The sequence below is a fragment of the Haplochromis burtoni genome, unplaced genomic scaffold (genome assembly GCF_018398535.1).
Source record: "Haplochromis burtoni strain Fernald_Lab_line unplaced genomic scaffold, NCSU_Asbu1 Contig_53, whole genome shotgun sequence".
In the NCBI taxonomy this organism is placed as follows: domain Eukaryota; kingdom Metazoa; phylum Chordata; class Actinopteri; order Cichliformes; family Cichlidae; genus Haplochromis; species Haplochromis burtoni.
This window is the reverse complement of record NW_024582414.1, coordinates 1454907-1480551: the sequence shown is the minus strand read 5'-3', so window position 1 is coordinate 1480551 and position 25645 is coordinate 1454907. Positions and strand designations below refer to the sequence as shown.

Genomic DNA, 25645 nt, shown 5'->3' with positions numbered 1-25645 from the left:
AGATAGATAGATAGATAGATAGATAGATAGATAGATAGATAGATAGATAGATAGATAACAAGAACAGTATATACAGGTCACTTAGAAATGTACTTTTAAAAACATTTTTTCTATGTACACAGTTTTTAAATGATGTACTTTGAAAAAAGTACTGCAGAGCCAAGAAACGTCCTGAGAAATGACAGACAGCGTGATATATAGAATCTGTTAATATGGTAGATTCACAGCAGTGATAAATGACATGCTCTCTGTTAATATGCTCTGTTGGAGAAATGACAAGTGGCAGGAATCCAGAGAACCAAATTTACCCAGTCTGTTAATCGGACTGTTATATAACAAAAAACACTGTCTGGGAGATGTGATCATTATAGAATATATTCTTAATGTTACCACATAGATGTGAAAGATCATTAAAACTACTTTCATAAGAAACTGCTTTTATAAAACTAGTAAATCAAACTAGGTAATGTGCATTTCCAATCCAGTTAATCTATCATCCCAAACTGACTAAAGTGACGTCACATATTTAACAGAAAACTTCATGGATGTCAAATAATCGCTATCCTAAAACAGCTTTCTATAGTAGTCTTAATATTTACTTATTACTTATTATTATTTAATAAATAACTTACATATAAAAATATATGCAACTGTGATCTCACACTTCTGGCTTGCTTTTTTTAAATGCACCGTTTCTTTAACATACAGATAGCTCTTATAACTAGGTACCGAGCTTGCATCAGCTTGACAGCTGATTTTCATTTAATATTAATATTCAACATATGACATAAAAGTTGCAAGCTAATCCTCATAACTTTGTTCTCATTGTTTCCCGTATGACCAGTTGACATGTATAAAGCTCTCTTCTGATCTAAGTCGAGTAATAACGATTGCTCCATTCTCCCCTCGGAGAGCTTTATTGATGTAATTTACTTTTTAAAGAGTCTACGTCTGTATCGTGTTGTTTTTCACCTGCTGATTGCGTTTTCTGAATATTTCTTGTTCTCAGGTGTCTTATAAAATATGATATGAACCTCAATGAGACTGCGTGATTAAAGAAAGACTACATCTGATTATATCTTAGCTGAGTATATCTGATGGCATGTAAAGGGAGGACATGCAGATGTTAATAATGGTTTTTGTAGGTACCTTTTTATTTTACGCGAAAGCTAATTTAACTCCATGTACCCGTTTACAGTTTACTTCACCTTTGCTTGACTTTTCTTTGTTTCCTTGATTGGTTGCTGGTCGAGTTTCATGATTCATGACAAGCTCTGAGTAAGAGTCACTGTTCAGGGCTTCAGTAAAAAGCAGCTCTCTATGTGTGGGAAGCAAAGAAATTTCAGCTTTGTTCCTTGCTGTTTTCTTTCTTTTTCTTTTCTTTTCTTTTTTTTTGTTCAGCACCATCTGGCTCTAAAACGCCTCACCATCTTGGTGGCAACGATGTGTACAACAGTCAGCGGCACGCTGTCTGACTGCAAGTTGTTTTTGAACTTCTCAAGAATAGCGAGAGTCTACGCAGACGGATGAAACTGGGTTTCACAAATACATGTTGTGCAATTAAAATATAAAAAATTCAACGTTCAGAACGTAGAGCTCTTTTTGTGTACTCACAGTTAGTGACATCGGGCGGAGGGAAGTTGTCATTGATAAAAACGGAGGTGTGTTTGGCCACACGCAGGTACACGACATCAGGAGTCGACTTTAGGGCGGCCACTGCCTCCTCGTGAGTTACCTCCTCCAAACAGGAACCATTTACCTGAACATAAATGACATAAACAGTATTATTTTCTACAGACATGCGCCACACATGATAAATATCCATCCATCCATCCATTCAGGTTCATGGGGATGGTACCCCTTTTAGGGTAACTTCTTTTTTAACAGTAATATGAAGTGCAACCTTCATATGCACTTTAGTGTGTATAATTCGATTTTTAAATCAAATTTGCACAAAAGAGAAGAGAGTAAAAAAAAAAGAGGAAGTGTTTTCTTACAGCAACAAGCTTGTCGCCTATTTGTAGACGTCCATCTTTGTGTGCTGCTCCTCCCTCAATGATTTTGGTCACATAGATGCTGTTGTCGCCAGGGACATGTTGGTTTCCAACTCCACCAGCTATACTAAATCCTAAACCTGGAAGAATAAGTCACTACGTCACACGCTTGAATATTTTCTTAACATCTGATACTTTTTTTGTAAGTCATAACACTGTTTTTTTATGAAGTGTTCTGCTATAGTACCACAACAACAATAACTGCAATATATCTGTGCTGGACTAATTGTAGACTTGGCAGTCTGTTGCTATGCTAGCACAGTCTCACCTTTGGGGCCTTTGACTAGTTTGATATCCAGGATTCTCTCGGTGAGGCTCCTCCTGCGTCGTATACACAGTCTGACCAGACCACCTGCCTCCTTTAGAGCCTCCACGGCGCCGCTGTGGGTCACTTCTCTGACGTCCGTCTCATTCACCCGGACTATACAGTCATTCACCCTGCATGGCAACAATACATGAAGTAAAGAAGTGAACTGCCTTGGATGGGGGAGATGAACTGGGAGGAAAAACAAATGTTATGCTGCTCAGTCTAAGACCAAATTGGGAAAGGAGCTGCTGACAGTGAGTGGTCGCTTTCTTTTTGAGAATTAAAGCTAAACTAGACATACGTCCTGAAATGGGGAGATTGGAGTGGGTGAGTGAACACAATCAAATACCAGAAACTGAAAATAGACAGTTCTTGGTTCAATCAGACATCTCTTGTTCATTTTCAAAGATTGTCTAGAGCCACTGGCTTTACCAAGGTAGTTACCTTGGTATGGGTAAAGAGAAAAACTGCGAGGGATTCACATCCCTTTATTCTGTAGTATAATAACAACCGAAGCTCTCATGGTGAAGTCTGTTGTAAAGCTAGACAGCCAATTTACTGTGATTGGAGATGCTCTCCACACAGCAGCCTCTCACAATGTTAGCTGAGTTTGCTGGCAGCTGCTGAAAGCATTGTTGTCTAAGTTCAATAACTCCGGAACAATAATGTTACCTGCTCGATCAATGCCACACCAATAATTAGGTAAATCTGCTGCCACAGGTGTGACGCTACACACATGAACAGTATTGCTTCAGTTTGAATGTGAAAAAGGAGGATTATTAGAGGACTACAAATCCATTCTGCATGCCCAATTTCTGCAAACACTTGTGATAAATGTTCAGACTAAGATGGTTCAATTTCTAACTTTGAGGGCAGCAGCTGAGCTCGGGCATGTAGCACCCAAGAAGCGCTGCACCTGCACATAATGTAATCAAATAATTCTTGCTCACGTCTAATGAAAGCAACAGTGTCTGTGTTTGCACCTGAGTCGTCCATTCTGGGCTGCAGCTCCTCCAGGTATAATCTTGGTGATGAAGATCGAGGGGTCATCTCCAATGTGGGGGTTATCGGTCCCTCCAGCGATACTGAAGCCGAGGCCTGAGTTACCCTACGCATAGACACAGATACACAGAGTGTTTTAAAGGTTAAAAAAGCACTTATACAGGTTTTAAAAGATTACTGTGCACCGTGATATTAACTGATTAACGTTAGTCTAGGCAAGCCATAAAGTCGAGTTCAGCTGCTTTTCAGATCAAGTGATCTTAAAGTCAACAGAAATCAGCTGACAGCTTAGCCCTTCCCTACATCCAACTGGCAAACCTCATACAGAATTTGAGTTGATTCAGTGAGCCCACAGTTTCTTGGTTCATGTCAGATTTGTAGACATTATGCCTGCTCTGCTCTGTTCAGCATCATGTAATCCAACACAGAAGACAGAAAACCAACTGGTCCAGTTGCTGTGGCCAAGGTTTTATAGCAGACTAAGGATGGACCACAATGTACGTGCCACAGTCCTGTGTCGTGACCCAGTGTTCTGTGTTATTATTAATCTTTGATTTCATCATGGTTTCTCATTACTAGTCTTTTTGGTTTATGGTTCTGTATTTTTAGTTCTTCTTTGTTTTTTGATCTCCAGTTTTTCTGTGCCCTTCATATTTAGTGTAGGTTTAGTTCTGTCTTTGTGTTTATTTTCTTGTTCCCTAGTCAGTCGTGTCTCATGTCGCAGTTTGTTACTCCTGTCCCTGTGCTCCGTGTTCCCTCTGTTCAGTGGCAAGTCCGTGCCTCTGTGCCTGTCGTGTGTTTCCTGTTTTATCTTGATAGTCCCTGTCCCTGTGTGGGGTTTTTTCCCTTGTCTCGTTGGGTCTGATTTGTCCCAGCTGTGTTACCACCTGTTCCCCACCTGCTCGTCCTAGTCCTGTGTTTCTCTCTATTAGTTGTCGCATTGTACCCTGACTATGCTGTGCGTTTTTTTCGCTGTGCTCCTTGTAGTTTTCTAGCTCTGTTTCCCAGTGTTAGTGTTTTGATTTTGGTTCGTATTTCTAGTTCCTCATTTTTGGTTTTGTTTTCTGTTTGTTTGAAGAATCACTTACATCCAAAATAAAGCTGCCTCTTTTAGTTGATCCTTGCATTTATGAGTCCTGCATTTGGGTCCTGCCTGCCACACAGCAAACCATGACAATATGTGACCTATCCCAACTAGATTCTACTATTCTAATTACCTCAAGCAAGCTTAATCCCTGTATCATCATACATTTACCACAGAAAGAGGTGAAGCTGAACTCTCTTTGGCATACAGGTTATATGTACTGGTGCTCTTCAACACAGTGCAGCCTCCTTTTCTTTTACAAGGAGTTGTTCAACCAGATGAAGTGGTGCAGCAATGAGTCGTGTAACTTAATGTTAAATATAAAAAAGAAAAAAGGCGAAAGTTAAGCTGGTAAGAATGTACAAACAGAAAAACATTCATTCTAAGCCACAAAGAGCTAATCAAGTCGAGTGTGTTTGTTCATGAATGAATCACTGTTTGCATTTTCTGGCTCAGAGTCCATGAAGAGGGAAAAAGTATAATGTTATTTTAAAGAGCAGTCACTGAAGCGATTTGAACACAGGTTTAGTAAGTTCAGATCTCTGACGCCAGGAATCACCAAGGTAACAGGTAACAGGTAAATTAAAAGCAAGAGCCTTCATTTTAATTCACGCTGATGTTAAATATTAAAAAAAGTAACGTCTGCTTAGGATTTCATATTTGTAAAGATCAAACTTCTTCAAGTCAAGACGCTCAGAGACGAGCTGCAAAAATGATAAAATGTTATAAGGAAATGAAACGGTGCGTCAGTCAGCTCTCTTTCTGGAAGAGAGAACCCAGACAATCTGAAACAAACTCTTTTCACTAAACTTGCTTTCTGGAAGAGCGCCCAGGCAGAAGGTACAGTGCAGATAGCCAAAATATTTGTTCATATGAAAAGATTCCCTCTGATCGGGCTTTGGTTGAATGCTTTTAAAAAAACATGCAACAAAACTGTGCGGAAGCAAAAGAGCAGCTGCACGGAAGGTCTAAAACATGATCGGATAAACCAACAACAATTAATTTTCTTATTGGCTTTTTAAAATTTATTTGCATTTATAGGCAATAACCGGGCTAATGAAAACAGAAAATCGATTTATATATCTGCTGAACACACAAAAAGATTGACTTCTGCAGTTTCTGCATTTGCCCCAAGAGGCTATGTCAGCAGACTAGATGATGGGTTCTCAGTCTGCCAAACTGTAAGCTGGACAGGGGTTACTGTAAATTTACCTTAGTTCCACTTCAAAGAAGAATAAGAGATTAAGTGTAGGGATATGTGTGTCTCCTAAAGAAGACATTAAAGCATAATTTTTTCTGTTAATGGATCATTTTCTCTTTCCAAAGTAATTTGCAGTGGAAAAAAAGTCAACATGTAAAAGAGATAGAGATGTTTCCAGATATCGCCAGCTGGCATATAGTAGATCACTGGCATGGTGCTTTCTCACTTGCACTCTGTCACTGGATTCAAGGTTAGTATAATGGCTAAGTATAATGTCTACGCCTGTGTTTGCATGTACGTCCATGGCGTCTTTAAAGCAGATCCAGTCAAGCAGACAGAACCAGGTCACAGGAGAATAGGGCGAGAGAGAGGGAGGTGCAGAGACAGCCTTAGGCATGAGAGAAAGGGGCATGTAATGAGAATGAAGGAGGAAGGGGCCAGGCATGGAAAGGGAAGAAGGATGGAAAAGAAAGAGAGGACAGGGAAAGAGGGCCAACAGAATCAGACCAATGATCAGGCTAAGTTAAGGAAAAGCAGAATGACGAGCTGAAGTAGAGGAAAATAACCGGGGACAAAGGCAGCTAACACAGGGATGGGTTTTCTGACTTAAATCATTGTGTTCTCTCAGTCTTATTAAGGATTTAGATTTTTTTAGAGTCAAAAAACTAGTTAATTTTGTGACATATTTAGTTTGTTAAGAAAAAGAACAGACAAAAAACATTGAATCTTTATCAGGTTTTAAGGGTGAACTATTATAATTTTTTCATTTTAGTTTTTGCCGTGTTGTGACTACTGTACGTCGAGCTGAGTACATGTAGAGTTTATGTGATGGCCACACATGGTGATGGTGTGTTGTATGTTTTTACCCGCTCCAACGTGATTTCCTCATACTCATAGTCTGCTTCTGTTCCATTGACCTGTTTGAAAGATAAAAAAAGAGAGAGATGAAAATGAACAGAGAGAATAAACTCTTTCTTTAATCCACATTTGCTTTTCCTTATTTTCTGTCACTGTTACAGTGCTGGATGTTTATATTAAACATGGCCAGTGTTTCAAAACATAAAAACTCTGCAAGCCAAAAAATCAATCAATCAATCAATCAATCAATCAATCAATCAAATAAGCTCAGGATTCAGACTGCTTCAGTTTTTTTCAGGTCAGGCATTCAAATGTTACTGAAAGATTAATGTTTGCAAAGAAAGAAAGTTGTGATACAAAATAGGTCATATGTCATATTGTACAAATCTGGGCTTTACACTCATCTTTGCAGTAGTTACCCTTTAGATGTTAAGAAGAACAGAGCATCTTTGGTGAGACCGCCTACACTTTTACATCACAAGTTAAATGTCACATAGACCACAACTTTTTAAATGTTTTTTTTTAAAAACCCTCAATCTTAGTCATGTAAAAATGTTCTTAAGGTGAAAGTAAAATATGAGGTAAAATTTGTTCACATAAAAGAGAAACTACATTTTGTGTAGTTAGAAGTCACCAGAGATTAAACGTAAAACCCTGTCTTAGTGCAGCAGACACTGAAGCACACCAAAGTAAGCTGCTATCTCTGAACATTAATAGGAGCTTGACAACGTTTGTTTACTTCTAACTAAAAATGTGACTTGATTATCTGATCACTAACACACTGCCTATTGTAGGTACGCAGACTGCAAGAAGTATGTGAACAAAAGAAATGAGAATTTAGGAATTTGATTATTTATGACTGATGCATGAATCCCGCAGATTAGATCCGTAATGCGATGATGCGTCTATGATGTCATATTTAAGAGCATCCCTGATGGCTTGCCCGTGGGCCAATCACATTGCTCAGCCTGGACCGTCTGTACTATAAATCACATTAACATCCACGTTTTAAGACTGAATGTAAAGAGCACAGAATTAAATCGGATCTCAATATATTTTGAGTCCGGCTCAGTTGACACTAGGACATACAGCTGCTGGGGGCGAGATGACACGCACACACACATAGTTGATAAACACGCAAACACAGTGGTCGAGAGGCATCCCAGTGGCCCATGTAATCCCCTTGGCTGTAATCTGTGCCTCTGTGCGCTCAGATTAGTTTAGATTGTGAATCTCTGTCGTTTCAAACAGAGGGCACGATCATCCATCAGCCACCATGTACGCTGTGACTACTACTATCTGACACTATTGACATAGTGGTGAGTGCTGCCTGATTATATGGAATTGAACTTACTATGAATATGATGAAAAACTTAGATTCCTTTGAAACCCTTTAAAATTATTGGATTATTTACTGTGAAGCACAACCAGCATCACAAGTGTCAATATCATAGCATCACAGCATGTGTATTATAACATAGCAATGCACCTGGTGCATTTTTGGCTCCAGAATACCCTGGTCTCTAAAGGTGTCAGAAAAGGTTAGTCCTTACTGGAGAAAAGCATCCATAAATGATATCAGCGAACTAATAAGTGAAACCTGCAAGCGCACAAATCTTTCACTGCCTGTGTTTAATTTCAGTTTTAGTTCAGCAGGGACTAATTCCACAGTAATTACATAATAAACTTATCTAACAACCACAGATACTGATTTTCTGTGGCAGCTGGTAAAACGACATCTGTATTCATGTAATTCTAAAGTGAGATTTCAACCTAAAACTCCGTGCACGTTAATTGTTTGTAAAATATTCAAATTACTGCACATGTGAAGCACATTTTTTGGCAAGAAAAAAAAAACACTAAATTAATGGACTAAAGACAATGATTTAATGTAAAGTTTTTATATTCAACCTTACTATTTAAAAAATATAATTATAGTCTAGCCTTATATCTGAAGCCGTACTCACATATGGGGGGGTGTCGACGCTGTCGGTGTTGACCACCACTGGAGGGGGGTTGGCCTGAAAGAGACAATGTCGGTGTTATTATTAATTACTTTTAATATCAAAGCACTCTTGCTGAGAACAAAGAGAAACACACAGAGAGCAGCAATAAGCACTTACTCGTCTCATGTTTTGGTACAGCATTTCGAGTACATCTGCTACAGATTACCACCCTGGAGCGACGGCATACACTGCATGACATACTGCACAGCCCTTATACTGGGCAGTACTACAGTACTACACGGCAAACCACGCTATAGGACAACTTACTAAAGCTCTGCCACTGTGCCATAAAGTGTCTCAACAAAAATTCAGAACTGGACCACAAAACACTCGATACATTTTAGACGTTTTTTCTAATAGTAAAATAGTACAACATTGTACACTGCTGCACAGTACTTTACACCACCATCCTATTGTAGGTCATCCATATTTAATCTCTTAAATTAAGTCAACTTCCCAGATCCATCTGCTTTGTATAAATCCACCGACCGCAATCTCCCCTTCACTCCCATGCGCGCTCTGCACTCTACAACAAGTGTTTATTCCTTTCTTCTGCACCCAAAATCAGCCTCCTCTTTCTTCCCGGTCTCCTTCTAAAGAAGAGGCTTGGAGCGATCTGTGCTAGGGTTGTGGCAGCTGCAGATGACTGACACTGGTTTCCATTTCCTATTTTCTAATCACATGCAAAGCAAAAGGCAGGAAACTCACTAATACCTACAGGATGTCGTTTTTGTCATTTTGCAAGAACATGAACATCTTTTTTTTTTTCCATTTCCAACCTACTGACTCCTGTTCCCTCGTCTCCTCTCACTTTCTCTCCAGAGAGTATCTAGTGCCCTGACGTCCACCTTTAGCACTGGCTCTAGACTTCTCAAACAGCCCAGCGATCAGCGTGCCAGTCCATTTAAGAACTCCGCTTCTTGTTCTGTCGCCAAAAAAAGTTGCCAAACTAACAAGTTAAACTAGCATCAAACAAGCAAGAGAACCAAACAGGCCACCATAACCATGAACATGCAGCAGAGCAGCAACAGCATCTATGTCTCTACTAATCTCTACCTCTCATCCACCCTGTTGCCTCCCCCCCACCCCCCACCCCCTCCTCTCTCACTGCCACATGTGGAACTGTCAGTCAAGCTGGCTGGATGCTTGATCCCACAAGGGAACAGAAGGGGGTAGTGTGGGGTGTGGAGGATTATAGGTATGGTGGGAGGAGTGAAATCCGCCTGCTGGTCAACAATATTGAGAAATGTAGAGTGGAGAAAAAAAAGGACACAGGATTTTTTTTAAAAAGAAAAAAAGAAAAAAAATAACAGTGTGAGAAGAAATTTGGAGTAAGGTTCAGAGAGACATAGATACAAGGAGGCTGGGACACAGCAGGTTAAGTCCTGCATAATGAGGCACTGAGGCCATGCTGACAGGTACAGCTGTTGTCGTCAGGATGTATGAGGACCTGTATTTATGTCAGAGAAGACAAAGAGGAAAATATCTGTATTAAATATTTTTGGACTGTTATTTGATTTAGGAGAACACTATTCAAATGTTAATGTATACCTAAAGCAAAAATAGGATCTCTCAAGTTTGCTGCTTTTCAAAGAGAGCTCAGACAGTTTTAAAAGCTTTAGAAAAACACTGCAGATCACTGCAACAAGGACACCAACCCTCTTTATCCTTTGCCACTAGAAAGCTCACATCAATCACATCAACATAAGGAAATTTAAGAAAAAAACTTAATGACTTCTGATCCCAAACAAATGCACACATTGAGACTACAACCTGTAACAAAGTAACCAGGGACCGATATTATAGGGGTGGCCTGGCTGAAGCTGTTATTTATCTAGGGGTGGCATTGAGTGGAATCAAATGCACTTGGTTCATTAGTCATTGGCATGTGTGACCACCTGTCATTTGGTTTTAGCATTTTGTTGGTCTGGGGGGGTTAACTGAATGCCTCTTTACAACTCTGCAGGCTTCAATTAGACTTTTAAATGTTAAAGCTCACGAGAGCACAATTAGAAAAAGACTGAACAAATATGAATTGTTTAAAAGGGTTTCCAGGAGAACGCCTTGTGTCGATAAACATGGCAGCATAGCTTAGGTTTACAAAGCTGCATCAGGACAAACCACAAAGACTTCTGGAACAATGTCCTCTGGTAAGACAGAACCAAAGTGGAGATGTTTGGCCACAATACACAGCCAAACACAGCATATCAGCACAAACACCTCATAGCTACAGCTAAGCATGGTGGTGGAAAACTAATGATTTTGGCTTGTTTTGCAGCCACAGGACCTTGGCATCATGCAGTCACTGAGTTGACCATGAACTTCTCTATATACCAAAGTATTCTAGAGCGAAATGTGGAGCAATCTGTCCAACAGCTAAAGCTTGGCCAAAACTGGGTCATGCAACAGGACAATGATCCCAAACACAATCACAAGCAGCAATTGTACAAGAAAATGGCTGAAAAAGGAAAGAGTGAAGGTGTTGCAATGGTCCAGCCAAAGTCCACACCTCAAACTGACTGAAATGCTGTAGCAGGAACTAAAGAGAGCTAGGCATAAATGAACGCCTGCAAACCTCAATGAACTGAAGCAACAATATAAAGAGTAGGCTAAAATTCCTGATTTAAAAACAATTACTTCAAGTTATCGCTTTTATGTAAGCCTCAGCTGACAAAAATTATCTAGGAAAATCGATAAAGTTGTTGTTTTTTATATGTAAAAGCTCATATGATGATTATAATAAGGATAAGGATAGCTGCATTGTCAAAATGTGTCAGTGTGTGGGTATAATGGTGGCAGAAAAATCAATCAGTGAAAAAATTCTGCTAGAAAAAACACACTCACTGAATGTAACTCCAGTTCTGAGTCTATGCACAGCCCCCCTGTGGGCTTTCCCATTGGTTGGGTGTGGTGGTCAGAGGGGTGGCCAGATTTTAGCCTGTGGACGACAGACTCTACACTCCTGACTTTCACCAGCCAAAACTTGTTTGTCACTGTAATTATCGTGTAGGCTTAACCTGTTAATACCAACAAAGATAACCAGTTAATTGTTTATTCTAATAGTCTTAGACAATGAAACACACTGACGGAGTCACCTCAGCTGACACTACTGTATTAACACCTATTAACCACAGTATGGAATTTATTCCACTATGCATGCTAGTCCACCGCTTTGCCTAAACCTTATGTGACTCCCTCAGCAGAGGAAAAGCGTTGCACAGTGCAGACAAGCTCTGCGTAAGTGTCTCTTTCTCTGTTTGTGCGCACCATTCACAAAGCGACAAATCCAGTCCGTCACTCAGCTGGTGATTCCATTGGCACGCCATGTCAGACTGCACCCTTATGTAACATCAATACATATTTGAATTTGTGTGTGTGTCTGAGTGTGTGAGGACAGAGTTGTGTTACATGAAAAGGCCAAAAGTACAAATGTGCAAATATAAACAAACAAGCACTCGGTGCACAAATACACAGGCACACAAAACATCCATATCCAGACAGTGTTTTGTTGTCCTGTGCAAGTGATTGTCAGTCGTTACATAACGGGTGTTACACCAGCTGTGTTATCATGGCATTATGGTTGGTTGAGTCCAACACAGGACAGCTTAGAGAGAGATCCAGACTATCCCACGTTTGTCTTATCACACAGAGAGACATACAAGTGATTAGGTCCTGAAGGAGGTCTGCATATGTGTGTGTGTGTGCGAGTGTGTAGACTTGGGGAAATGATTTTCCATTAGTGTAGCGGGCTTTAATCAGCTTCTAAACCATCAACGTAATTATTAATTAGCAGATGACTCATGATTGGATAAACAGAAATCAAGAATCCTATAGCAATCTAACACACACACAATCACATATGGAAGAACGTGCAAAACACATACAAAGGCCAAAGTGTTGCGTTTCTCTAAAACCAACTCACACTGGCTGTCCACAGAGGTGAACACGGACCCAAACATTCATACAATCATAACATCATCGCTCGTTCTGACTTCCTAACAAGCAATGAAAATCAGATAACTTAATCAGATGGAGCATGACTCCATCCACTCAGAACAACCACTCTAATCACACTAATCACACCATCGCTACCTTCTAACTCTGTGATCACCGTGTCCGCAATAACTATAGCAAGTAGAAGAGAGCTACACTGTTACATTCATTTCCTTTACTATTCTTCATCTCTGTAGAGTTTATATAATACGACACATTTCCTGTTACACATGGATGGCTATGCTCTTTTGATTGTATTACTGGGAATCGCTCTTGCACTGCGCCCATCATTGTTCAGTGCTGTCCCATTGACTGCAGGCTTTATTTTGAAACCTTTCATTTGCTCTAAATCTGTTTTCTCTGTATTTCTGAATTACTTCCAGTATCCCTCAGAGTAAAAGAGAGACAAGCTATGAATATATTACAATTCATTTGACAGCCCAGAGTGCAGTTTTGTGTGGAAAACATCAGCAAAGCACTCGAAGCTTCAAGATAATGGCAGCAATACTGTAGTGACCTTATGCTTCTAAATTGTCCATAACACTGTGGTCAGATATAAGTACAACACTTGGAGATTGCTTTTAGCAGCCAATGTATTTGTAGACCTCCCATCAGGAAAACAAGAATAATATTAAGGGCATTTGGAATATTGGGTAAGTATTGGGTAACAAGAACACACCCTCAGATCGGCCTATTTATTTCATTAAGAATAGTCAAGTTGTTGATGACAGGACTGAAGTAGCAAACAAATTAAATTCCTTTTTTGTAAATGTTGGACCTACTTTAGCAAATTTAATTAGAAAAAATGACGACCCAGAATATGAGGAAGTCTAGAAAGGAGAAAGTAGAGTGGTTACTTCTATATTCTTAGCTGATATTACCATAAAAGAAATAGTAGCAATTGTAGAAAACTTTAAAAATAAAAAATCTACTGACTGTGATGCTATAGACATGGTTATAATTAAAAAGACTTTAGACTGTATAAGTATTCCTCTTTGCTATATTTTTAATCTCTCGTTACAATCAGGAGTATTTCCTGATTGAATGAAAGTGGCAAAAGTGATACCCTTATATAAATCAGGAGATAAGCATAGTTTTAATAACTATAGGCCAGTGTCTCTTTTGTCACAGTTTTCAAAAGTGCTTGAAAAACTTTTTGCGTAAAGACTTGATAGTTTTATTGAAAAAAATCAACTAATAAATGAAAATCAATTTGGCTTTCGTAAAAATAGATCAACGGCATTAGCATTGTTGACTTTCATTGACGATATTTCATCTGCAACCCATAATAATAAATACACAGTCGGGGTATTCGTTGATTTAAAAAAAGCTTTTGACACGTTACAACATTCTATTTTGATTTCTAAATTGTATACTTATGGTGTGAGAGGAGTGGCATTGAATTGGTTAAGGAGTTATTTAGAAAATAAGTCCCAATATGTACATTATCTCGGCAATACCTCTGAAAGATTGAAGATTGTATGTGGCGTTCCTCAAGGTTCTATTTTGGGACCTAAACTTTTTAATTTATTTAATAATGATATCTGTGACGTATCAAAAAGGTTAAATTTTATTTTATTTGCAGATGACACAAATGTTTATTGCTCAGGAGTGAATTTGAAAGATTTGAAATTATGATTTCTGAGATGTTAAGATTAAAAAAATGGTTTGATGTAAATAAATTATTTTTGAATCTGACAAAAACGAAATTCATGATATTTGGCAATCGTGTAAAGGAGGAAGAAGTCATTATGTCCATTAATGGAGAATTGATTGAAAGAGTTGCTGAATTTCGCTTTTTGGGTGTAATAGTAGATGAAAATATGACATGGAAATCACATATTGAGTATGTTAGAAAGAAGATGGTTAAAAACATTTATATTTTGGGAAATGTAAGAGATTTATTAGACTACAAAACAATGCGCATTTTATATTTTTCATTGTTTTTCTCATACTTTAGTTACTGTGTGGAAGTTTGGGGAATACATATGAGAATGCTATAAAACCTCTAAACTTATTACAGAAGAAAGTGATACGAATGATTCATAACGTTAAAAATAGAAAACATACAAATAAATTATTTATAAAATTGAAATTATTAAAATTAAGAGATTTAGTGAAACTACGGACACTATTAATTATGTTTAAGGCTAAAAATAAAATTTTGCCTTTTAAGTTACAAAGATTATTTTCAATGTGTTCGGGGGGAGAAGACAGCAGAAGCAAATTTTATTTTAAACATCAGCTAGCTAGGACTACACAAAGATTAATGAGTCCATCGGTTAGGGGTATACGACTGTGGAACTCTCTTCATTATAATTTAAAGAACTGTATAAATTTATAGTGTTTTAAAAAGTGTTGCATGTCTAAAACGATAACTCAATATGAAGAACGTGAACGAAGTTAATTAATTAATTAGTTAATTAAAAAAGGATCCATTATTTTTTGCCTCCATTATTTTTTGCCTCATTTTATTTTATTTACTTATCTTTTATCCTTGTTACTATGTGGAGTGGTATATTCTGATTGTAAATTTGTTGTTTGGTTTCGCTTTAGGACCGGAGATAAATGTTAGTTTGTTCCTTGCTTTTTGGTGCCCACTTGCAATATAAGTTGTATTGTAGATGGGGGGCAGGGTTTAATAAGAATATTTTCTTCTTCCTGCTCCTATTCACACATGGTTGCAGTGCTTTACCGATAGAAAGTGTGGTTGGTTTGTCTGAAAGAACTAACTGTGGAAACTGTTGTACCAAGTGTGAAATAAATAAATAAATGAAATGAGATAGCAATACTCTGAGTCTGAAGGAGGCTGTTGTCACAAATTACACTTCTTCCTTGCTCACTGTTCCATCTTTCTTTTAGGGACTAATGTAGCCAGTTTATATTGATTCTAGCAGTACTTTGAACATAGTAATCAATGCTATTATTTCCATACAATTGAAGCTCTTATCAGATGTTATGTCAGTAAAGGACACAGTGTCCTGTATAAAATCAGTGAATGTCTCGTTCTCTACTGCCATGTGTTTTTTTCCCTTTTTGTAACGCACTCTCTATATCACCCCTATATAAGTGTGTAGCTTTTCATTTGAAGATCTTTCTACAAACAAACACTAAGAAAGCAATTTGCCCAAAATGCAGTGGCCAATAAAATAGCTGGAAAATAGTGACATAGAAATATATGTTAAGTAGAAGTATATGCTCTCTGAAACTGAACTACAGACCAATGTGATATACTCAAAGAAATAATACAGATTTCTTTCTAGTTAGCATGAGGTTATCTTTCAAATGATACAATGGACTAAAGGTGGCCCTTTCCTTACAATACCAATAAATCCACCTAGCAGAATGGTCTACAGTACATGCAGGACACCCTCCCCCATCCCAAACCTAGTTCTAGATACCAAGGCTATAGTTACTTCTACACCTATTGAAATTTTGAGGATGACATAGTAAATGATTAATTTTCTTTTATAATCAATCATTAGCTTGACTGCTTATCAAAAGTATTTGTTCATGACTTTATTTAGCACTAATAACAGGCAAAATCCACCACAAGTGCATCTGCACAATGCATAACTGAAAATTGTTTCTGGTATCAGCATCTCACTCAGTAGAGATAGATGGGAAATAACGCTGTTCCCGCCTTTGCTGTCCACGTCTGACATACTTCCACCTATAACCTACCTGTACATGGGCTTGTATTCGTGGGAAGTGGTGTATGAGTGGCACATGTGGGGGTGTCTCCATTGAGTGTGCAGTCCAGATATACGTGTCATTGGGCCACAGCCTGCCTCCTGTTTTGCCTTTGCTCTTTATGGGACTCTTTTTCACGCTGTCTCTAAGATTGGGAAACTTCCCTCTACAGCCCCTGTTGGCGAGGTTGGTAGGAAGTGTGCTCCACCCATTACCCCCCAGCCCGGAATACAAGGGGAGCTGTGGAGAGTGAAAAGGATGGATAGAAAGCGACTGGGAGGCATGAGGAAGAGGAGAAGGGCAGTTGTGGTGGTGGTGCTGGTACTGCTGGAACAGTGAGTGGTGACTGGGGGAGTGGAGCTGCTGCTGCTGGTGGTAGATTTGATGAGTCGAATGTGAAGAGAGCATGTGACTGGGCGAGGCTGATGGGTGATACTGGTTGTGAGAATGATGCTGCAGCTGATGATGACTTGCTGACAGGTGAAGCAAGTGGTCGTTGGGGGAGTGATAGTGGCCTGGTGATAGGTGAAGCTGATGGTGGCTTGGCGAAGGAAATAGGCTGTTTGGGGACTGTGGGGCCAGATGGCAAGTTGGTGATGGCGGGCATAGCTGATGACTGGAAGATGGTGGCGCTATGTGGTAGTAGCTGGGAGAGGGAGACGGAGTGAGCTGTTTTGGCGGATGCCGTTGCTTTGGCTTTGGTGAATGCGGGTGGCGCTTTGGTGAGTGTCGAGGCGAAGATTGCAGTTGGTTACTCGGCGTCTGTATTTGCAATAAATTCTGGTTATGCTTCGAGTGAGAGTGGCTCTTGCTCGACTTGGCCTTCCCTTTGCCAGATTTGCCCTTTGTGGTGCCACCGCTGGGCTTTTTAGGGCTACAACAAAACTCATGGCTGTGGAAATAAGTGTTCATACTGACAAAGATTCATAAAAACACAAAGAAATCCTCTCTGTCGTCTTTACGTTTTGTTTTTTTATTTATCGCTTACCACACTCTCTCCTTTACTGAGATGCTCCTCACCATCACTTCTGTCTGAATAATGTAGGTCATGCCTCTCAAGAACAACCAATCCCTCTCCGCATCCAGTACAAAGTAGGTATTTCAGCCCTTTTTTCTCATATGTCAATAAGTAAATCTCACCGGAATAAAAAAAAATAAAGTAATCCCTCCTCTTTAGGCAACTTTACTCGTGTTTCCTTTCCCTTATGGATTTGAGTGTGAATTAGTCGTCAAAAGCAAAGCATCCTCCTTTATTACCATTTTTAACACTCTCACCATCTCTCATTGGTATGGTAGCAGTAGGATAATAAAAGCTGGGTCCCAAAAAGAAACAGGAAAGCCACTTGGACAAGTTGACCACTCCTTCCAGTCCTGCTTTGTAGACAGTGCTCCAATGGAAGATTTCTCACTCCTGTGGTTAGTCTACTCCAGTCTTCAGTCAGAGTAATTCACATTATCCACCGACAGCACACTCCAGTTTTGTATCAAAAGTGTTGGCCCCTCAGCATTCATCACATTTATATATTCCAAAAAGTCCTATATTGCATTTCCCTTTTCTCTTAAGATTTATATTCATTCTTTAAATCCAGCAGAAATTTAAAAAAAGGTCTGAAAGAGTTCTCATCATCTTCCTTCTCTCATCTTGTCTTGTTTTCATGGTATGATAGATTGAATTAGCCACATCCCTCAGCTGCTCTCATCTTTCTATGGTGCCTCTTTCCCTCAGCATCCACCTCTCTCTCTCTCTCATTCTCTCTCTTTCCCCAACTCACTCTCTTGCTCTTTCTCTCCCTTTCCCGGACTGGCCAATTAGGGGGCTTCCCCGGACTCCTGCACATGACAGCAGCCAGGCATAACTAATCGATAGGCAACCGAGGACAGCAATACAGCGCTCAGAGTCACAGTGTGTGTGTGTACAAAGAAGGGAGTGCTGTGATTGGTGGATTGCGGTCGCTTCCATCAACCTTTGTCTTGCTCTTTTAAAGCATCTCAAGACAGGCCGGGTCAGCTGGAATGCAGTGTTTGCAAGCGCGTTTTGTGTGTATGCCTTGGCCTACTTCACTGTCTCTTTGTGAATCATGATGTGGTTGCTTATTATATGTTTCAGGCTTTAATTTATCTATGGCAGAAGGTACGCCTTTGGTCTTTTACAGTTGTGGTCAGGTATGGAAACTTAATACATAACCATCTAAATTGTGTTTTTTTATTTATTTCTTGCATACAGTGCCACGAAAAAGTATTTGTCCCACTGCAGAAAATCCTCAAGGAAAGTGTCCAGCTATCAGTTCACGCGCTGAAGTTCAAACTCAGTTATTCAGCAGGACAGTGACTGGAAACACCAAGTCCACCCCTGAAAAGCTAAAAAAACAAAACACAATGAAGGTTTTGGAGTGGCCAAATCAAAGTCCTGACTTAAAGCCAACTAAGATTCTTTGGCATGACCACATCGTTCATGCTCCAAAACCCTCCAATGTGACTGGATTAAAATAATTCAGCAAAGAAGAGTAATTGCTTTTTACACAGGACCACATAGGTTTTTCTTCCCTTAATAAATTATCAATGAACAACAACAACAACAACAACAAAAAATCAAACATTTTGTATTTACTGAAGTTCCTTTGTCTAATATTAAGATTTGTTTGATGATCTGAGACATAAAAGTGTGACAAATAAAGAAAAGAAATCAGGAAGGGGGCAAATACTTTGTCACTGCACTACACTTGCAGCGCTGAAGAGGTGTTGCAGTATAAGTAATAACGAGTAATATGGGATGTGGCATTGCACCTTTATGCAAAAAAAGATATTTGGCATTGTGGGCCTACTGAGCTTTTCCTTTGTGTTCATTGTTTTGCGACGTTTCAGACAGGTTTTTTTCTTTTTTCTATTCTTGGCTCCATATGATGTCAGCTAGGGGGTCATTTCAGGGACACAGCTCTGGCTGGAAACACAGAAGCACTATCCATCTGCTGTTCAAACTTTCTCATTATGAGGAAAGTTGGAAAAAAATCAGCTTGTTTCTAACAGTGGATGAACTGTGAAAGAGCACCAAGGACCAGTATAATCTTAGTAAAGTATAAATTTGACACTTCTTATGTTTTCTTCCTGTTGAGATGGAACTAATTATATACCTATGCAACCTTATACCCCAGAAAACATTCCGATATTCAAGGTTATTGAAGAACTTGCAGTTTACATGTTTAGAAAAATGTATGTGTCTCTTTAACAAACTTAGATGGACTTGGTTAGATAACCAGCAGGAATTCATACTATTAACTGATTTGGGTTAAAGTCAACACTTGGCAACACTTAAAAATAAATCAATAAATTCACCTTCTTTTTTTACATTTAAGTAGATGCATAGATACGACTATAAAAACCCTACTGATATCAGTTGAGCCTGTGCACAGTGACTGAGAAAAGGCTTATTTTTTCCCCCAGATCAGTTTAAATATAGCTTCTGGCAGCCTACAGTTGGTATTTAGGAAAGAACAGGATCTGCCATTGGAGCAAGAGAAATGCACACACACATACACCTATCTGGTTGTAGCTATGAGCCTGATGTCTTTATAATGTCAGTTAATATATAGCACAACTGGCCCCAAACCAAGCTGATAAAAAAAAGAGAAGCAAATAGAGATAAGGCACATTAAAAAGCAGCACCCATGTGGAGAGCACAAAGAGATGGAGAGAGGGCGAGGGTGGCAGAGAGAAAGCCTGTTGTAGCGGCCCAGTGCGTTACGAGTGTGTGTGTTCCGTGTGTAAAGTACTGCTAGCGCTGCAGGCTAAGCGCTCAGTCAGAAGAGGATGAGCAAGAAGAATAGGCTGTTAGCATCACAGCGCTAAATGAAGCCAGCACTAATATAGTGCTAGAGGGCGGGGTAGGGAGGGGTGGAGGCTGCTGCTGAAACATGAAAATACAGGGATGGGGTGGAGAGGGCAGACAAGGAGAAGAAACAAGGATGTGAGAATAAGATATTTCACATCTTAGAGCCTAATCCACAATGCTGCAGTGTGGATTAGGCTCATATGAGAGAAGTATAATCTGTCAGTCAGGTTCTAGTCCCTGCTGTGATTACTCCATTAGTACTAAAGGTGGGACAAACTTGACACTGCACCCCCAAATCTTTTTATTAGAAATCATCTGACTCAGCCTGCCTACACTGTGTCAAGCTCTACTTAGCTTTCTACCCCCACTCTAATTTGACACCACTATGTAATGTTTTAATTTAATTTTTTTAACAGAAAAACATTAGGAAAATAATAAATCAGCCAACGTTACACCATCAGTTCTGCACACTGGTTTAATTGAGTAGTTATTTTCTCTTCTGGGTCAGAACAACCCGACTATCCAGGAGAAAAAAAACAACCTTATTTGCTGAGTATAAAACCTTTTGTGCTCCATGCAATTACTGTAATAGATATTAATTATTCTTTTACACATGCACACACGCACACACACACACACGCACACACACACACACACACACACAGTCACACACAGACAAACACATGAAAATGTTCAAAGCACTGAATTCACACAATCCTTTCTTTCCTGTAAAAAGTGAAGATGTGGGCCATGTCTTTTTTGCTCCTTCATGCTTCACTCAAGCAAAATGTTTTACTATTTATCTCTAAAAGCCAAAAACTGACCACACCAAGAGCCGTCAGCGAGGATCAAGTGTTTGACAGCAAAAACAGACATGTGACAGGAGACAGCATCTTGGCTAGAGGCTGAGAGGATTTGCAGAACAGACTTCCGAAAACAATTAACTACAATCAATAAACTCCACTCTCTCCAGATTGGAGACTAGGTTGTAATCCTGGCTGTCCCCAGCAGGAGGCCTCAGACTCCACAGACAGATGGAGAACTGAGAGGAGGCTAGAATGCACGCACACAGATACGATGAAGGTGACGTCATGAGTACTGACTTACATTTATGTAGTGTCCCACTCAGATACTGAGGCCCCACACCTCAAAAAATTCAAATCATTTACTGACTCTTAGGTGAGCAAAATAATTGTCATAATAATGAACACACAGGTATAGAGCTTTGAATGCTGTCCAGTTTTCCAATCCCACAAAATGTTACATTTGGTAGTTTCTTGATGGTATAATGGTATAATTCAGAGTATTTTGAAGCTTCAGTTGTCGAGTGCTTGGCTTCATCTTGGAATCACTTCATCTTAATTGAAACTGATGGTACATATTACGGTAAATATTACGGTAAAGGCTGTAAAATACATTTTCGGTGTAATTATACGGCCTGAAGAGTTCAAGAAGTGCGCAGTCCAATTAGCACTGGCACCAGGTCTAACAGCATTTAAAAGGCATTTCCTGTTAACAAATGCGCGTACTATTTCTCATGTCACTGACTTTTCTAAACAGACACAAATCGACTGAATAATGGCTGCAGATGCTCTGACACGATCCACAAGTAAAGCTTGTAAAAAAGACCAACAGGAGCCGTGGTCTCCATGGATCCAGTGGGTGATCAGACATGTGAGGCTGCAGCCTGAGATCTTCATTATCATATATCACACACCAGCAGCAGAAATCAGTATTAATTTACAGAGTCTGTTATGACTAGAGCAGAGATGTGCTCTGGGCTGGAGCTGGAAGGCTTTGACAAGCTTTTGCTGTTAAAGATTTAAATGTTGTCTGTCTGTAAAATAATAAGATTTAATATTGTCCTTAACTAACTGAGACAAAGAGGAGATCAAGCTTGGCAGACACTTCATTCAGTTTTTTTCACCAGCCAGAAATTTAATAGAGCACAAATATCTATAGCAAATGATTACCTGAGCTCTAACAGCTTATTTAGCTGAAATTCAGGAAATTGACAGCAAGAAAATTCTATTTATTTAAATAAAAATCTAACATAATTTGAAATGGATGTCCCTGTTTACCACCCATATATGTAACTGTTGACCGATATCACAACGTTAACAAATAAGATATGCTGCGACACATCAGTGTTGTTCATGTTCAAAAATTGCACGATCAGTGTTTCCCACAGAATCAGTAGTGCACAGATATACAGGCATTGACATACATCTTATTTTCATAAAGAAACTACTTGTGGCAATACATTACTATTATCAGCTTCCTCATTCTGTGGATGAACTACATCTACACTCTTTCAGACTGTACCTGGGCTTCAGGCGCAGGTAAAACAAGGAGCTGGTGAAAAGACTTTGAAATATGTCCCTTATTTCTCATATGGATCAAATTGCTTCCTGTCATGTAAATAAATAACCACAACAAAAACCCACAGATTCAGAGTCTGTGGATCCCTATTTGAAACAGCATTCATCCTGAATCGACAGCGTCTTAGCGTATCGATAAGAACATGGCTTAGAAACACACTGTAAACACGTTGTACCCACAGAAGTGTGGCCTTTATCATAACATAATGGGATTATTACAGTTCTGAAGATTTAACTTCAGCTAATGTGAAGCACTGATCGACAAGAAAGAAATGATTTCTGGAGGATTTGTTTACTGCAATAGTGACTTATTTTCAATCTCATGCCACTATTCCTTATCATAAATACTACAGGTGAGATAACATGCTGTAATAGGAAAGTTAGTGGGGTCAACAGGAGCAGGGCCGAGTCTTCTGTACTGTCATAAACACCTCCTCCTCCTCTGATTGTTGACCTCAGGAAGCGATCCTACTCGTGGGGATGTTGGGTACGATCGTTTCCTGAATTAAGCGCGCAAGGTTCAACAATTACTGAGAGGTTCGTTCTCCGTGGTGTTCACCGCGCTCTCTTTCCCCATCTATCTGTGTCACTCATACATGCTGGTGAAACCATAGCTTCTGTTAACTAGACTGCCTGTGCATCCCTCCAACTGTGAGCCAGAGCTCAGAGTGAAGTAATACATGCTGTAATGGTATTGTCTGTTAAGAAAGTGGTCTCGGAGTCAATTACAGTCACTGTAACTGACACTTTCTTTCTTTGTCTATCAGTGTGCCCACTGTGACTGCCAGGATGGTGATCTCTTCCTCCATGACTTAATTACAAACTCTGTTTTCAGTCTCTAGGCACTCTGCCTAATCCTGGCAGAGATGAAGGAGCTGGAGTCCTTACAGCAGTGCAACAAAAAAAGTGACTTAAAACTGTGGGTGTTAAAAAACTTCTACTCATTAGTTCCTTTTGAATACATTTATTACTCTAGCACAACCACACACTCATATTAAAGCACTGCCAAAGATCCAAAGACAGGAGGATAAGCAGCAACTACTTACCAGTTTATCTGCTGACCATTTTACACTAAACTTATTGCAAAAATGCAAAAATGTCAAATAAAAATTAGAAAGAAAATATTACGTTTCTAAATTGATGTAGGAAAAATGCTTGTTTTTATCTAAGCAACTGTCATAACAAAAGCTTCTTTAGTACCAGTAGTTTTTAAGCTATTTTCAACAACCTGGCCATATTTTATTCTGGACAATAACAACATGTGGAATGATGAAAGTGCAGCACTATACTGCACGCATCAAAAGAAAAACGAAGGAAAAAAAGCCCCCACCAACAGCAAAACACAGCAAGGAAACAGTGTCACAGATCATTTCTAAAGGAAACAATGACATCCCTAAAGATGCAGGCAGCTGAAATAGAGACCGGATCTGTACATTCTTGGTGAGTGAGTCTAATAAGTTAAATTCATTTTAACAAAATGCTCTTGAAAAGCTGATATCTTTAAGTCTTACTGTCCCATCTATTCATTTACTTCCACTTGTCCAATGCAGGATTGTAGGAGGGGCGGGGGCTATAGGGCAAGAGGCAGGGTACATCCTGGACAGTCCACCAATCTGTTGCAGGGCTGATACACAGAGACAGACAGCCATTCACACCTTTGGGAAATTTCGATTCACCAGTTAATCTAACCCCGCTAATTGCATGTCTGTGGACTGTGGGAGGAAGTTGGAGTACCAGGTGAGAACCCACACAGACACACAGAGAATACACAAACTCCACACAGAAAGGCCCCCAAATCCACCATGCACCGAGCAGATGGTGCTTTGAATCCAAGACCTACTTGGTGTAAAGCAACAGTACGAACCACTGCAGCATCATGATGCTGAAATCTTACCTTTACTGAAATTTTATGGTATTGCTGCTCATAGGATATGTGGAAATTTTGACAGTGTTAGTACTGACATTAAAATGTCTCATGCTGTTACTTTCTTAAAGAAGAAACATCAGAAGACACCCACTTGTACCTATCATGCAGAACATTAAAAAACTAACTGGAACTAGTGCATATTTGGCTTCCAAGTGACAGAAACCCTGGCCTGGTTGTTAACACGGACAAGTTATTTCATTTACAATCTGGGAACCAGATTTTGAACGTTTCTGGAAGCCAGCTGACATCACTAGTTCCTCTGCTGTCACTCTGCATATTATCTTTCTCAAAATGCAATCCCTCTCTTGCTCTTATTATGGACTGTTTACCTGCATGCAACCACAGCCAGCTCTAATACAAGCAAACAAATACAAGAAAGCTTCTGGTACCAAAATCGAATCCCTTTCCTGCTGACTCTGCATACTCATATCTGTTTTAGGACTTTTTCCAGAGGCAATTTGCTGAAGTGATATAAAAGATTTGATCATACCTACTTGAAGAAAGGGACAAACTGTCAGAGAGGCCACTACTGGTGGTGCTGCTGCTCATTTCTGTCACAGGATTAAACTTTAATTTTAATCAAGACGCACACTCATTGTCCTACAAGGAGGCACAATTACAAGTCAAGAGGGATGGCATCATTAACTGTTTGCTGGCTCATATTCTCTGTGCAACAAAAGCTTTTCCAATTATAATCTGTGCCTTATGGTGTACAGTAATGAGCCTGTCACTTACTGTAGCACATCCATGTGTGACTGCATAACAAAGGTGCCAATATTATTCTGCCTGGTAGTAATAATAATACACAAGCAGACATTGTTGCTCTAAAATGAAAAGCCGATGCTCTAATGAAGCAGTGACACTCAAGGCTTCTGATTTACATCACAATCAGCACTTATATCCAGTCATGAATTTCTCAAGTAGCGGTGAATAGGTCAAGCCGCCTGTAGTGTCAAACCATCCCATAGTAATCACACAAGATGGATGGAGACATCGTTATGTTGTGTTCAGTCTCATTAGTTAGTGGACATATTAAGTGATTGCTTGTGGTCAGCTAATCTGTGCTGATTATATCAGCATAACCAGAGAACAGGCTGGAGGTAGGAGACTGATGGAGAGGGAGCGTGTGGAGATGTCTGTGTGTGTGTGTTCAGTGTGTGTGGGAGAGAGCTGATATGCAAGCTTCATCCCACTCACAGAAGGTGACGCAACACCTCACACACTCTCAAGCAGCGCAAATCCATTGCACTACTCATGGCCACAACACAATGTGTGTGTGTGTGTGTGTGTGTGTGTGTGTGTGTGTGTGTGTG

General features: G+C 39.6%; 1 protein-coding gene across 10 annotated transcripts in view; it reads right to left on the bottom strand.

The window, feature by feature from the left end:
• LOC102302230 (discs large homolog 1-like protein) overlaps positions 1-25645 on the bottom strand; it is a 123585-nt gene that overhangs the window by 39798 nt on the left and 58142 nt on the right. For 8 of the 10 annotated variants that reach the window (XM_042220675.1, XM_014334082.2, XM_042220677.1 and 5 more), the window contains 6 exons: positions 8474-8527; positions 6515-6565; positions 3345-3469; positions 2323-2492; positions 1998-2134; positions 1615-1759 (listed from right to left, as the gene is read on the bottom strand). In XM_042220675.1, coding sequence (XP_042076609.1) covers positions 1615-1759; positions 1998-2134; positions 2323-2492; positions 3345-3469; positions 6515-6565; positions 8474-8527 — 682 coding nt within the window. Of the gene's footprint in view, positions 1-1614; positions 1760-1997; positions 2135-2322; positions 2493-3344; positions 3470-6514; positions 6566-8473; positions 8528-8629; positions 9563-16189; positions 25615-25645 lie in introns of those variants that run through there. The other 2 variants (XM_042220676.1, XM_042220683.1) reach the window with 2 other exon arrangements.